This window comes from Eptatretus burgeri, chromosome 16, assembly GCF_056783735.1.
Source record: "Eptatretus burgeri isolate ZD-2024b chromosome 16, Ebu_testis_v1, whole genome shotgun sequence".
Taxonomy (NCBI): Eukaryota; Metazoa; Chordata; class Myxini; order Myxiniformes; family Myxinidae; genus Eptatretus; species Eptatretus burgeri.
In genome coordinates, this window is record NC_140976.1 from 48,796,245 (window position 1) to 48,811,599 (window position 15,355).

Consider the following 15,355-nt stretch of genomic DNA (forward strand, 5'->3'; position numbering starts at 1 on the left):
TATGGAGGTTTGAATAGCTGCTGGTAAACTGGCCGCTCGGGTATCTGGAGGTTTGAGTAGCTGCTGGTAAACTGGCTGCTCGGGAATGTGGAAGTTTGAAAAGCTGCTGGTAAACCGGCCACTCGGGTATGTAGACTTTTGAATAGTGGCTGGTAAACCGGCTGCTCGAGTATATGGAGGTTTGAATAGCTGCTGGTAAACTGGCCACTCGGGTATATGGAGGTTTGAGAAGCTGCTGGTAAACCGGCCGCTCGGGACTATGGAGGTTTGAACAGTGGCTGGTAAACCGGACACTCGGTTATGTGGAGGTTTGAGAAGCTGCTGGTAAACCGGCCGCTCGGGCATATGGAGGTTTGAATAGCTGCTGGGAAACCGGCCGCTCGGGTATATGGAGGTTTGAGTAGCTGCTGGTAAACCGGCCACTCGGTTATGTGGAGGTTTGAGAAGCTGCTGGGAAACCGGCCGCTCGGGTCTATGGAGGTTTGAATAGCTGCTGGTAAACTGGCCGCTCGGGTATATGGAGGTTTGAGTAGCTGCTGGTAAACCGGCCGCTCGGGTATCTGGAGGTTTGAGTAGCTGCTGGTAAACTGGCTGCTCGGGAATGTGGAAGTTTGAAAAGCTGCTGGTAAACCGGCCACTCGGGTATGTAGACTTTTGAATAGTGGCTGGTAAACCGGCTGCTCGAGTATATGGAGGTTTGAATAGCTGCTGGTAAACCGGCCGCTCGGGTATATGGAGGTTTGAGAAGCTGCTGGGAAACCGGCCGCTCGGGACTATGGAGGTTTGAATAGCTGCTGGTAAACCGGCCAGTCGGGTCTATGGAGGTTTGAACAGTGGCTGGTAAACCGGACACTCGGTTATGTGGAGGTTTGAGAAGCTGCTGGTAAACCGGCCGCTCGGGTATATGGAGGTTTGAGTAGCTGCTGGTAAACCGGCCGCTCGGGTCTATGGAGGTTTGAATAGCTGCTGGTAAACTGGCCGCTCGGGTATCTGGAGGTTTGAGTAGCTGCTGGTAAACTGGCTGCTCGGGAATGTGGAAGTTTGAAAAGCTGCTGGTAAACCGGCCACTCGGGTATGTAGACTTTTGAATAGTGGCTGGTAAACCGGCTGCTCGAGTATATGGAGGTTTGAATAGCTGCTGGTAAACCGGCCACTCGGGTATATGGAGGTTTGAGAAGCTGCTGGTAAACCGGCCGCTCGGGACTATGGAGGTTTGAATAGCTGCTGGGAAACCGGCCGCTCGGGTATATGGAGGTTTGAGTAGCTGCTGGTAAACCGGCCACTCGGTTATGTGGAGGTTTGAGAAGCTGCTGGGAAACCGGCCGCTCGGGTCTATGGAGGTTTGAATAGCTGCTGGTAAACTGGCCGCTCGGGTATATGGAGGTTTGAGTAGCTGCTGGTAAACTGGCTGCTCGGGAATGTGGAAGTTTGAAAAGCTGCTGGTAAACCGGCCACTTGGGTATGTAGACTTTTGAATAGTGGCTGGTAAACCGGCTGCTCGAGTATATGGAGGTTTGAATAGCTGCTGGTAAACCGGCTGCTCGAGTATATGGAGGTTTGAGAAGCTGCTGGTAAACCGGCCGCTCGGGACTATGGAGGTTTGAATAGCTGCTGGTAAACCGGCCGGTCGGGTCTATGGAGGTTTGAACAGTGGCTGGTAAACCGGACACTCGGTTATGTGGAGGTTTGAGAAGCTGCTGGTAAACCGGCCGCTCGGGCATATGGAGGTTTGAGAAGCTGCTGGGAAACCGGCCGCTCGGGTATATGGAGGTTTGAGTAGCTGCTGGTAAACTGGCTGCTCGGGAATGTGGAGGTTTGAAAAGCTGCTGGTAAACCGGCCACTCGGGTATGTAGACTTTTGAATAGTGGCTGGTAAACCGGCTGCTCGAGTATATGGAGGTTTGAATAGCTGCTGGTAAACCGGCTGCTCGAGTATATGGAGGTTTGAATCGCGGCTGGGAAACCAGCCGCTCAGGTATATGGAGGTTTGAATCGTGGCTGGTAAACCGGCCACTCGGTTATGTGGAGGTTTGAATAGTGGCTGATAAACCGGCCACTGGGTTGATTGGAGATTTGAATAGCGGCTGGTAAATCGGCCACTCCGTTATATGGAGGTTTGAATAGTGGCTGGCAAACCAACAGCTCGGGTATATGGAGGTTTGAATCGCGGCTGGTCAACCGGCCGCTCGGGTATATGGATATTTGAATAGTGGCTGGTAAACCAACAGCTCGGGTATATGAAGGTTTGAATAGCTGCTGGTAAACCGGCCACTCGGGTATCTGGAGGTTTGAATAGCGGCTCTTAATACGGCCACTCGGGTATCTGGAGGTTTGAATAGCAGCTGTAAACCGGCCGCTCGCGTATATGGAGGTTTTAATAGCAACTGGTAAACCAGCCACTCGGGTTTATGGAGGTTTTAATAGCAACTGGTAAACCAGCCGCTCGGGTATATGGAGGTTTGAATAGCGGCTGGTAAATCGGCCGCTCCGTTATATGGAGGTTTGAATAGTGGCTGGCAAACCAACAGCTCGGGTATATGGAGGTTTGAATCGCGGCTGGTCAACCGGCCGCTCGGGTATATGGATATTTGAATAGTGGCTGGTAAACCAACAGCTCTGGTATATCGAGGTTTGAATAGCTGCTGGTAAACCGGCCACTCGGGTATCTGGAGGTTTGAATAGCGGCTCTTAATACGGCCGCTTGGGTATATGGAGATTTGAATAGCTGCTGGTAAACCGGCCGCTCGGGTATCTGGAGGTTTGAATAGCGGCTGGTAAATCGGCCGCTCCGTTATATGGAGGTTTGAATAGTGGCTGGCAAACCAACAGCTCGGGTATATGGAGGTTTGAATCGCGGCTGGTCAACCGGCCGCTCGGGTATATGGATATTTGAATAGTGGCTGGTAAACCAACAGCTCTGGTATATCGAGGTTTGAATAGCTGCTGGTAAACCGGCCACTCGGGTATCTGGAGGTTTGAATAGCGGCTCTTAATACGGCCGCTTGGGTATATGGAGATTTGAATAGCTGCTGGTAAACCGGCCGCTCGGGTATCTGGAGGTTTGAATAGCGGCTCTTAATACGGCCTCTCGGGTATATGGAGGTTTGAATAGCAGCTGTAAACCGGCCGCTCGCGTATATGGAGGTTTTAATAGCAACTGGTAAACCAGCCACTCGGGTTTATGGAGGTTTTAATAGCAACTGGTAAACCAGCCACTCGAGGATATGGAGGTTTGGATAGCGGATGGTAAAACGGCCGCTCGAGTTTATGGAGGTTTGGATAGCGGCTGGTTCGCCGGCGGCTGGGGTATATGGAGGTTTGAATGGCAGCTGGTAAACAGGCCACTCGGGTATGTGGAGGTTTGAATCGCGGCTGGTAAACCGGCCGCTCGGGTATATGGAGGTTTGAATAGCGGCTGGTAAACCGGCTGCTCGGTTATATGGAGGTTTGAATCGTGGCTGGTAAACCGGCCGCTCGGGTATATGGAGGTTTGAATAATGGCTGGTAAACCGGCTGCTCGGTTATATGGAGGTTTGGATAGTGGCTGGTAAACCGGCTGCTCGGTTATATGGAGGTTTGAATAGTGGCTGGTAAACCGGCTGCTCGGGTATATGGAGGTTTGAATAGTGGCTGGTAAACCGGCTGCTCGGTTATATGGAGGTTTGAATAGTGGCTGGTAAACCGGCCGCTCGGGTATATGGAGGTTTGAATCGCGGCTGGTAAACCGGCCGCTCGGGTATATGGAGGTTTGAATCGTGGCTGGTAAACCGGCTGCTCGGTTATATGGAGGTTTGAATAGTGGCTGGTAAACCAGCCGCTCAGGTATATGGAGGTTTGAATAGTGGCTGGTAAACCGGCCACTCGGTTATGTGGAGGTTTGAATAGTGGCTGATAAACCGGCCACTCGGTTGTATGGAGATTTGAATAGCGGCTGGTAAATCGGCCACTCCGTTATATGGAGGTTTGAATAGTGGCTGGCAAACCAACAGCTCGGGTATATGGAGGTTTGAATCGCGGCTGGTCAACCGGCCGCTCAGGTATATGGATATTTGAATAGTGGCTGGTAAACCAACAGCTCGGGTATATGGAGGTTTGAATAGCTGCTGGTAAACCGGCCACTCGGTTATCTGGAGGTTTGAATAGCGGCTGTAAACCGGCCGCTCGCGTATATGGAGGTTTTAATAGCAACTGGTAAACCAGCCACTCGGGTTTATGGAGGTTTTAATAGCAACTGGTAAACCAGCCGCTCGAGGATATGGAGGTTTGGATAGCGGATGGTAAACTGGCCGTTCGGGTATATGGAGGTTTGAATTGTGGCTGGTGAAACGGCCGCTCGAGTTTATGGAGGTTTGGATAGCGGCTGGTTCGCCGGCGGCTGGGGTATATGGAGGTTTGAATGGCAGCTGGTAAACCGGCCGCTCGGGTATGTGGAGGTTTGAATCGCGGCTGGTAAACCAGCCGCTCGGGTATATGGAGATTTGAATCGCGGCTGGTAAACCAGCCGCTCGGGTATGTGGAGGTTTGAATCGCGGCTGGTAAACCAGCCGCTCGGGTATGTGGAGGTTTGAATCGCGGCTGGTAAACCGGCCGCTCGGGTATATGGAGATTTGAATAGCGGCTGGTAAACCGGCCACTCGGGTATGTGGAGGTTTGAATAGCGGCTGGTAAATCGGCCGCTTCGTTCTATGGAGGTTTGAATAGTGGCTGGCAAACCAACAGCTCGGGTATATGGAGGTTTGAATAGCGGCTGGTACTACGGCAGCTCAGGTTCAAAGGGTTAACCTATGAGTGATTGATGGCTTTTCTGACTGCCTATATCAGCTGGTCTCCACTCCTCCTCGGGGTTTTGACCCTGTTACCCCAGAATCTCCCCAAACCGTGCGTCCATGGCCACAGCTGTGTCCAGAGCCAATCAACTAAACAATGCAACCTCACGAATCAAACCTTCCACATGTCTTGTCAAAGAGTTTAATGTCTTATCATCAATTAAACATGCTAATCATAAATTATAGTAGGTTGTAATACAATAAATCATTCACATCACCTTCCAAAAAATCACAACACCTTGGAGATTACACACATTTTGCTTACCAGATATAAAAAACACACACACACACACACACACACACACACACACACACACACACACACACACACACACACACACACACACACACACACACACACACACACACGCCTGAAGGACTAGTTTGTGGCGCATGGTGATGTACCTCTGGGAGTTGTGGAATCTGAATAAGGCGCTTGAAGTATTGTAGATTGCTCGAACGATGGAAGTATTCACGGAGCCTGAAAGAGCACACATGGAGAGATAACCACGGACTAAAAAAACATGTTCATGGCTCTAAAAGGTCCATGATATGTATTCACACAACACGTGATTTTAACTCAAAGTTGAAGATCTTTTTTAAGGAAGGGCTGTATGACTTTGCCACGAGTCAAATGATCTGTCAACAGACATGCATGTAAACCATTGTTCACACATCTTTTTATTCTCCGCTCAACACCTTGTCACTAAAATGAAAAGATCCTGACACAACATTCTGCCTGAGAAGTAATTTCTGTCATAATACATCACTTGAGCAAAATCACCGATTGTCAGTCGAAGCCACTTTTGGCAACCACGGTGTGGAATGTCTCGGTGATTATGAAAAGTCTTTGGCCTTATTGTAACAAGGTTACCCTCAGTGTGCCAATTTATGGAATGGGCTGACAGCGAGGTTTGACAAGGCCAGGTCACGGCACAAGGAGAAACTGAAGTTGGATCATTAAACTTTACGTTTTCAAAACCCTTAAGTGTGACATACAACTGATACATCCAAATCTTGATGTCATTGTAAATTGCTCTGTGCAGTGCTGAGAATCCTCTCAATTATTTTTGTTTTGCTCCTCTGAAGATTGCAAATTTTTGTCACCTCAATTGCAGTGCATTGGAGTAGTTAGTTATCAATGAAAAAAAAAACACCCCTATTATAACTACATTGAAAAAGGCTGTGCCATCTCAACTCAACAGAGGAATCCACTCCATTCTCAATGAGCGATTCTCAAGGGATGGGTTGACATCGCTCAAAAAGTTAGCTGACTGACCTACGGACGCAGTGTAGCAGCTGAAAGACTGCTTATCTGCAGTGAGCTTCACATTTTTAAAAACCCTGAAGTGTCCTCAACAATCACAGTTAGGGGTGTGTGATGAATCCGTTTAAAAGCCATGAGGTTTCAAAGCCACCAAGTGGATGAAACAGCGATGTGTTGCCCTGACGAGCCCCAATTAGGGCGAAACTAATCGGTGAGCTTAGCTTTTCATGTGCTTCGTGACAGCATTGGATCTTGACATCTTTGCACTGTGAAACGCCCTTCTGGTCATGGAGCCAACATTCAGGGATGCCGTAGTAAAGCACATGATATCACATGACTTGTTTTCCGATGCTCAACATGGATTAACCCCTGCGACGTCTTGCCTAACTCAGCTCCTGTGGCAGTTGGAAGACTGGACTAGATCACTGGATGATGAACTGCCTGCGGAATTCCATCCTGGAATTATTATAACCACAAATTAATCGGTCAATTCTGTCTGAGGATAATGGCATAATAATAATAATAATATTAACACGAGGGCTGGTAAGATGGCCGGGAGATACGCACACTCACCACCAAGCTGTCAAGCCTTAGTTTGAATCTCAGCCCATCTATAAACTTTCATCCCAGTGGGATTCATTGTGAGTGCCGTTCACAGGCATCAATGTGTGTGCCGTTGCTCAGATAAACGTTACACTGGGCATCCGATCTGCTGGCATTATTTGGTGCACGTTAAAGATCCCCTGGTGTTCTTGAAGAGTAGGCGAGTGAATGGCAGCACCATGGACAAATTAAAAATTTCTGCCAGAACCTGAATCGACCGTCAGGCCTGGCCACCTTGTTCGTGAAATACTTGGGCCAAGTTTCCCCCCCGGCCAACCAAGCAAGAAGGTGGGAATGATTGTGACCATTAAAGAATAATAATAATAATAATAATATTAACACACTGCTATCCACATGGTATGTGGATAGCAGATGACCCCCTCTCTGCCCCCCCACCCCACCCCACTCCTCCGGCTGCCTGCTCTCGCAGGAAACTGGTGTTTCTGGTATTTATAGTCACATTGTATTTACATTTGTTTTCTTTCTTAAAAAAAAAATGAAGCCTCATGTTTGAGTGTTCACCTCTTGAGTCTGACTCTCCAAGCAATTCTAACATTTACTCCTGCACATGTACCTTGGCTCAGTGGAAACACAAATTAATTTCTCAATAACAATTTTTTTTAAATTATTTCCACATTTTCTGTTGAAGAGCAAATGTACCTGTATTTGGAAAAGCAAACCCATAATATGAATACTTGGACTCACTCTTACCTTTTGAACTGCTCCTTGAAACGGTCTCGATGGCCCTGCAGTGTGTCTGCTGGAAGGCCTGTGAGAGAAAGGAAGAATGATGCAGACACCTTTCACTCGCACAAACCCTTGCTTTACACATACCCTCACCACCATCACTTTCAATTCACTCATTCACACATCCCTCTTCTTTATGCACCCTTTGTGTTACCTGCACACTTCTCTTCCCCTTGTTTTTACACCATCTCAATTATATGCTCCCAGTACAAGGTGGGTTACACCTGTAATCTATTAGGCCCTTCCAAGCATCCCATTGCACACACAAGAATGAAGCTTGAAGAGCAGCTTGACGATGAAGTCATAAAGAGGGCTCGAGTCCAGCACAGCCGGGATGAGAGGGGCCAAGCGACATTGGCCTGGCGTGGTCATGGACACAGGTCGAGACATGTCCATCGATCCAAACACTAATGGGACAGAGAGGAGTTACCTCGCATGAAGACCAGGGAAATGAGGGAAATTAAAAGGTAAATGGCATGCACAAGGTTGAGACTGTCTCGTTAGACCTTATGCAAACATGATGTGCACAGCAAGTTATCGCCTGAAGCAAGTGTGGAAGCAAGGCATGAACCACATCGTACCGGCACTGAACAGACTCAGCTCACACTCCATGTAGTCAAACATTTCCACCGTCAGCTGGAAGCTGCCAGAAAGAGGCATCGGAACTGTGTGAGCGACACACCATGCCTCATTAAGGCGTTACCCTTGTACAGGCCCGTTCCTTTGTTTTTCCTTCATCAAGGGTCAATGTTATATCCTTCTCTCAAACCTGCTGTTTGTCTGTGATTACATAGTCAATGTTACATTCTTTCAGGAAAACTATTAATACTTGACTGCTCATTGTTCTTCTGTTTACTGGTGCAATTTTAATTATTCTAATGTCTCCCTTTCTTTATTTGCTGGATATAGCCCTGACATCATTCCAATTGGCACAAGGTGGTTCTGAAGGTCTGTTTACCATAGGAAATAACCTTTCACCGTGTGAGTTACATGAGACTACCGATTCCTGTTGAGTTGGACACCCTGGTGTAAGGATATCTCAGTTGGAAGTGCACTCGGTGTTCGAGTGCCAACGGCATCAGAGGAAGTTAAAAACTGCCTTTTTGGTGCAATATCAGCAGGATGTGCTCCATTGCAGAGCACACCACCCAACGGAAAGGGGCAAAAAAAAACATGGCTGCCCTGTCAACATGAGATTTACGGTGTTTAAAGATATCGTGGTGTCATTTGAAAATGATATTCCCTTGTGTCAGTGGAAGTGCTGGGATGTGGATATGGGCCCAAATGGCCTCCTCCTGTGCCGAACCTTCCTTGTAGTCCCACATGACAAGAGACCGCTTACCATGCGCTGTTTGTCTTACCCTGATGCATTGTGATCCCACTGAGTTACCGTCAGCACAGTGTGGTTTGTTTTGCCGTTCTGTACAGGAGAGTTTGAAAGCCAACAGTGATAGGATGTGGAAGCTATTAATAGTCGCCTGCATGAAGAATCATCACATTAATCACTGACCATTACCCTCTGACGTCCAAACCAAAGTACATTCTGGAGCAGAAAATTTGAAATAAAAGGAAAAAATAAAAATAAAAAAGGGTTCAGATCGTGGCTGTGAATAATTGTCCGCCATGCTCTGGTTGCACCTCCAAACAGAACCAGCAAATGTTTCAACAAACCGCTGTGGTTATTACAGGGGACACAATGGTCGCCCGCTCGTGTGAAACAAACAGCGGTGCGATTCATCAGCCGTGAAGTTATAAACACAGCCTAAATAATGGCTTTTCGCGAGCAAAGCGAACCTCTGCGGGCACGAACAATTTACATCATTTCCTGCAATTTGATTTGGCTTCCCAGCCATAGAAATCGCATAATGCTAGTTTGATGTCCTGCATGAACCTCCACAAACAAGGCTGTATGCATCTTATCAACACTGGCCCATTGGGATACATGCAATCACGGAGGAGGAAATCATTAGCAAATCTTCATTCTCAACCAGTTTTCTGCCCATCTTCAACCTTGCAGGTCTGCTTTACCTCCCTACCATATTATCATGAGCTTCCCTCCTATCTCATCTCCTGCTACATTCAATCCATGATTTATTATTTTCTGCAAAGTGATCACTTAGACCTCTGTCCCCCTTTTCTACCCTCACCAATCCACACCCAAACTTCTCCCCTTCCACCCAGTATTATCGCTCACAAGTTGTTGACGTCATTCTCTCCAGCTCTCTCCAGCTGCTCATCACTCAGCATGAGATTGCAGGGAAATGCAGGATTCTGTAAAACAGATTGCACCCTTTCAACCATCTGTACATCTGTCTGCTTCAATTAAGAGAAGCATAACCTCTTCCAGCTACATGCAGTTTGACAAACGCAGATCTGAGATAGGATCCGCGCAGCAATAGGTCATTCGGCAGACGGTTCCTGATCCCATAACAGTGAATGATCTTACATTTCATGTCCTAGTCTGTACATCTGCTTGTACTTTTGTTTACCTCTATTGTCGTCTGAACACCCATCAATAAATCTACATGCCGAGCTTAGAATAAGTGAGGGGGTGTTGTCCACCAAGCTGTTGTAGTTTGTTGATCGTTTTACTTCGGCAATGCAATTTGCCTGCTAATGGGAAGGTCACCAGTTCAAACCTTTTCAGCATTGCGAGACATCTGTCAGATTTTAAAAAGGAAACAAACTGCTGTGGCAGCCACTTTGGAACTAAGCAAGCTTCACGACCCAATGCCATCGTGTGCATTGCTTCTAAATGGAGCTATTTCCTCTCGCCACTCTCAAAAAGGTCAAACGTCAAACACTGCCCCTAGCAACTTACAGCATCATAACTCAGCAAATGGTACTTTTCAGTGCTAGAGCCAAATAACTCCACTATTGCATGCCAAATCTGATAATTTACATCGGAAAATCTAGTCTGCACAAGAGTTCGCTCTCTCAACAAGGCCTTTGGATAAAATTGCTCTATCAGTTCGCTTTTGCACCATGATCTGGAGAACTCCTCGGTCGAGCTTGTCAAATTCACAATCTTTCGAGGATGCAAAAGCAACTTGGTTATTGAACAGCTCAAAGAAAGGATAACCGCAATCGAAAATGGCAGAAATGACTTGGAAAGATCACATGCGGCCCAAAAAATATTGGGTTCACAAAATTCAATGAATATATCATGATATTAAAGTTAAGGCTCAAGGATTAGCTAAAATGATAGTAGGCAACAGATAGTAGATAGTAGGCAAAAGGCAACAGCCTGCTGTGCAATGAGGTTCCGTGAGCGAATTGCAACAATGAACACGAACACGTGGACGAAAGTTATGCCGCAAAATTTCCTTCCCCACTCGAGGGTGAGGATCTTCATCAGGGTGTTGATCGTTCAGCAATGTTAATTGAATCTAGGTCTTGAAAGTAAATCTTAGAAGCACCAAAGAAAGTGAATCTGAGGCATGGCGGCGAGAATTAACGAAGCATAAAATTGCACGATCCGTTGAGTGATGAGAACATGATGTACCTTGCAGTGAAAGTCCATCTTGAACACAAGCAGACGCAAGTAAGTGCTGACCATTTTGCCGTATCCTTCATTGAGATGACCCTGCAATGGAGGAGACGAACAAACGATCCGTGAGGTTGACATCACAAGATGACGGTTAAGGAAAACACACACACACACACACACACACACACACACACACACACACACACACACACACACACACACACACACACACACACACACACACCAAACCTGCGGTCACTGATATGAAGTAAATCCCCTATTCAGAATCACTATGAATTTTATCTATCTGCTCTTGTTCATTCACATCGGAGCACAGGACAGATTGCACTACATCTGGACAGTGCACTACTGCACTACAGACAGACAGGACAGACAGACATCTACTGCACACAAGGTAAATGAGACAGATTAGAGAATGTAACCTGAACCATGGGTGATGATATTTTTTTTACTCTCAGACCCAGCTTTCACCATGTAGACACGTGGAACATGAGCGAGGTTTAGGGAGTTGAGTGGACAGAGGCTAAAAATATTTTGTGTCATCTTGTGACCACAGTGCGGTCATTCTTTTTTTAATGATGTATTTATATGAATATCTAATAAATAATATTTTTACACTTTTTATTGGATTTTACTAATTATATTTTGTGTCATTTTATGATCTTAAAGAAAACTTGTTTTAATATGCTAACTGTCGCTCCTTGTTAACATACGTCTGACTAGCTGTTTTAATTCAGTGCTGCGTGTGGTTGCTCTCACGGTCCTAATTAATTTCACCTGCAGGGTCATCTCAATTACACGTGTGCACCTCCTTGAACAATAAAAAGCGCCAAATTTTAAAAGCTCTGGCCCGGATTAAATTCCAAACTTTTGGCTGAAATAATTAAATGCTCTGCACAATCATTTCGCTCGAGCATCCAAATGAACTTATCCAAGAGGAAAATGGAAGTGGATGAATGGCTCACAGACGGCAACATCTTCATCATAATCCCAAAATCTGAAGAAACCCAGCTATCTAACAAGTCGAGACCAATAATATGTCTGTAACAACAACATGCAAACTTTTCACCGGAATCATCACGGAAAAGATGTACCACCACCTCACACAACAAGGAGGCCGAGAACAGAAGGGGTGGAAGAGAAGGTGCTCCGGAACAATAGAACATGTACGACTAAACAAGGCGATACTCGAAAATTGTAAAACGAGAAGAACCAAATTATCCACAGCCTGAATAAACCACAAACAAGCTTGTGATGGTGGCCCACATGTATGGATGATAAAATGCGTGCGAGTGTACAAGATCAACCCACAAATAACCAAACTCATTAACCCACACGTGTGAAAAGCAAGGTTCGGAAATTGGTTTACTTCTCTCTGTCTGTCTGTCTGTCTGTCCTTCTGTCTACAAATGTCAGTTGATGATCCAACAACTTAATTTAAATTGCATGTTCTGCAGTATTTTGAACATGAATCAAAAAACTAACCTGAACTTTAGAAGTATTTTGGCTCAATTTGTCACGATCGCACATGCGCAGAGAAGAGTTGAAATATATTTTTTACGTTGTCTGTCGTTGTCTGGCAGTCAAACAAAATTGAAAATCATTCCAAACAGGAAAACTATTGTTCTTAGGATGTCATAAAGGACACAAATTACAGGCACGAATAACTAATTTAATGTGTCATTCAAGGTGACGTACTAAAAAAACAAAAACATGAAGGTGGTGTATGAAAGCAGCTGCAGCTGTTAGTTTCCAAATTTTATTTTCTACGATGTTTAAAGTTTCTATTGCATTTCAACTTCATTATACACTTGAACACTGGAGAACATAAATCATCTTCTTGCCACTTTCAAAAACCTTCCATTTATCAGTGTTTGGACATGTTCAATAAGGCACAAAACACTGGCATCTCCGGGCATTTATAAGCATTGAGGAAAGTGTGCGATGGGCTCTCGGGTCTCTTGGCCTGAGCTGGGATTCGGGGTTTGGACTGCAGGTTTGGGCTTAGTGGCGGGTCTGGCTCCTGGAGGGGTGTTCGTTTGTCCAGTTCGCGCATTCTTTGGCACTCCGGTGGTGTGTGAACCCCTTGGAGAGATCCAGTTCCAGAGCAGGCAAAAAGGGTGGCAGCTGCAGTTCGAGTCAAGGGAAGCCCATGTTATAATCTCTTTAAAAATGGTACATGCTGGTTGAAAGTGATGGGTGGTTTTGCTATCCTGTTATCCCATTTCTTTCAATCATGTAATAATGCCGGAAGATGGGCCCATTCCCCCCCCGCTTCACCTCAAGGCCCTCCCAAGATCTGCAGGTCCAACCCCCCATTCCCCTCCCTTCAAGTTCCACTCCCAAACACACGTCCAGAACAGCCCCTTCCCTTCCCCACTTCACCCTCCTTGCTTCACCATCCTTCTCACTCCCACCCCCTCCTTACACCGCCTACCTCCCGGATGTATAGTGACATGTGGTGAAGCATCGCTCTCCCCCCCTCCCCCCCCACAAGCTTCTCCTTGCTTCTCTTCTCCTCTCCTCTTCTCTTCTCTTCCTCTCTCTCTTTCTCCCCCTCCACACTCTTTGCTCTCCCCTCTTTGCCCTCCCACCTCCTCACTCTCCCCTGTTCTCCCACCTCCTCACTCTCCCCTCTTATCCTTCCTCCTCACTCTCCCCTCTTATCCTTCCTCTCTCTCCTCTTGCCCCCCCACCCCCTCGCCCCCCAATTCTCAGTATTCCCATCAATGAATTGATGGGTGGTATTTGCTAGGTAATCAAGACAATAATATCCAAAGAGACAGGAAAGGTGACACATCTACTGCACATGGATTATTTAAAGCTCTTCGCACCGAATGATGGAAAATTATCAGAACTCAAATCCGTCATACGGTACTCAAATGACATCCAAATTGAATTTAGCATAAATAAGTGCACCAAGGGCACATTCTTAAAGTTGGACTAACAAAAATTGACAACATAAATATCGACCGAGATACAACCAAACAGGAGCAAGAAAACAAAACATCAGACAAATACATTGGAGTAAAATAGGGCCACCAAATATGTCACAAACAAATGCACAAAACAATATACCAATGAATGCCTGCGTAGCGCGAGGACGATCCTGAAAACATATTTTTCTCCCAGGAACAAAATCAAAGCCATTAATCAACTCGCAATACCAGAATTCCAGTACAGCTGCGGAATAGTAAATTGGCCACAAGCGGAAATCAACAAGCTAGATATCAAAACAAGGAAAAACTTCTCACGATCCACAAAATGTTCTACAAAAATCAATGCTTCTTCAGAATATACCTGCCGAGACGAGTCAGAGGTAGCGGACAGATGGAGACCAAATGCAAAGAATTACAACTGTAGGATTGGCTGATTATGTGAAAGGTTCAACAGACCACCAAATCCAGTTTGTATATGAAAACAAAGAGACAACAAACCAGAGAAGGTAACCCTAACCCACCGAGCAAAAAATGTCCAAAGACAGGTGTGAATGGAAGATGTCACATAAAACAGAAACAGCAACGAAAATGGCCCCAATGATCGCAAAAAAAGACAAAATAAAAAATATAAAGTGAAATACCAACATCTATACACTGACAATTGGGAGAATGACAAAAGAGCAATATTTTATTTCAAAAAAGTTTGACAGATTGGGCATCGACAAAGAAGGTTCATCGGAATGGCTCAGAATAATTGGTCAGCTCACCGGGGATGGAGAACAAATCAAAATAAATGTCCAAGACCAATGATGCGACAGGAATGGCTTTAAGAAAACGGCAGGACTGAGTCAGTCATACAAGTGTATTCAACCTCAGTGATGTTAAAACGACTCTGAACATTCAACACTTTTGAGAAGTATTTATTTCTTCCATCGCTCTTGCTGAGCTTGGATTGAGGTGCATAAGGCTCCAGCTTAATCCTTAATAGTTGCATACCTTGACGGAATCAATCCCTTCCTTCAATGCTGCACGTCTCATATGCACTACCATGCCTTCTTCCCACAAATCTCCTTTTTTAACATGATCTAAGGCTCGTAGTGCAGTTTCATCATCCTTGTAAAGCTCATAAGGCACGTAGTACTCTTGCACCTCCTTGGCTTTGCTTGCCACCAGTGTTCTTTACCACTCTCACTTGCCCAACTAGTCTCCCAATGTGCCTTAGCAAACTTTATATTATCCGTTTCACACCCTGAGGAGAGCCACTTAGAGTACAAGCTGTTCTTTTACTGAAAAATGGTTCCAAGGTGGCTGCCTCATATCCTTTCCTGAAACAATAAGGCTGCCTCCTTTTCTCATAACCTAAGCTGTCATCTGCAGCTTCGGTCAACACGGATCTCATAACAGTCCATTCTCTTACGTAGTGTAAATGTTCGATGTTGGCCAATGTTCTCTCAACCTGAGA

General features: G+C 45.9%; 1 protein-coding gene across 7 annotated transcripts in view; it reads right to left on the minus strand.

The window, feature by feature from the left end:
- HIP1 (huntingtin interacting protein 1) overlaps positions 1-15,355 on the minus strand; it is a 438,658-nt gene that overhangs the window by 224,383 nt on the left and 198,920 nt on the right. For all 7 annotated transcript variants that reach the window (XM_085858611.1, XM_085858616.1, XM_085858610.1 and 4 more), the window contains 6 exons: positions 10,949-11,029; positions 9,638-9,714; positions 8,025-8,086; positions 7,710-7,850; positions 7,408-7,465; positions 5,232-5,307 (listed from right to left, as the gene is read on the minus strand). In XM_085858611.1, the coding sequence (XP_085714737.1) occupies positions 5,232-5,307; positions 7,408-7,465; positions 7,710-7,850; positions 8,025-8,086; positions 9,638-9,714; positions 10,949-11,029 (495 nt within the window). The remainder of the gene's footprint in view (positions 1-5,231; positions 5,308-7,407; positions 7,466-7,709; positions 7,851-8,024; positions 8,087-9,637; positions 9,715-10,948; positions 11,030-15,355) is intronic.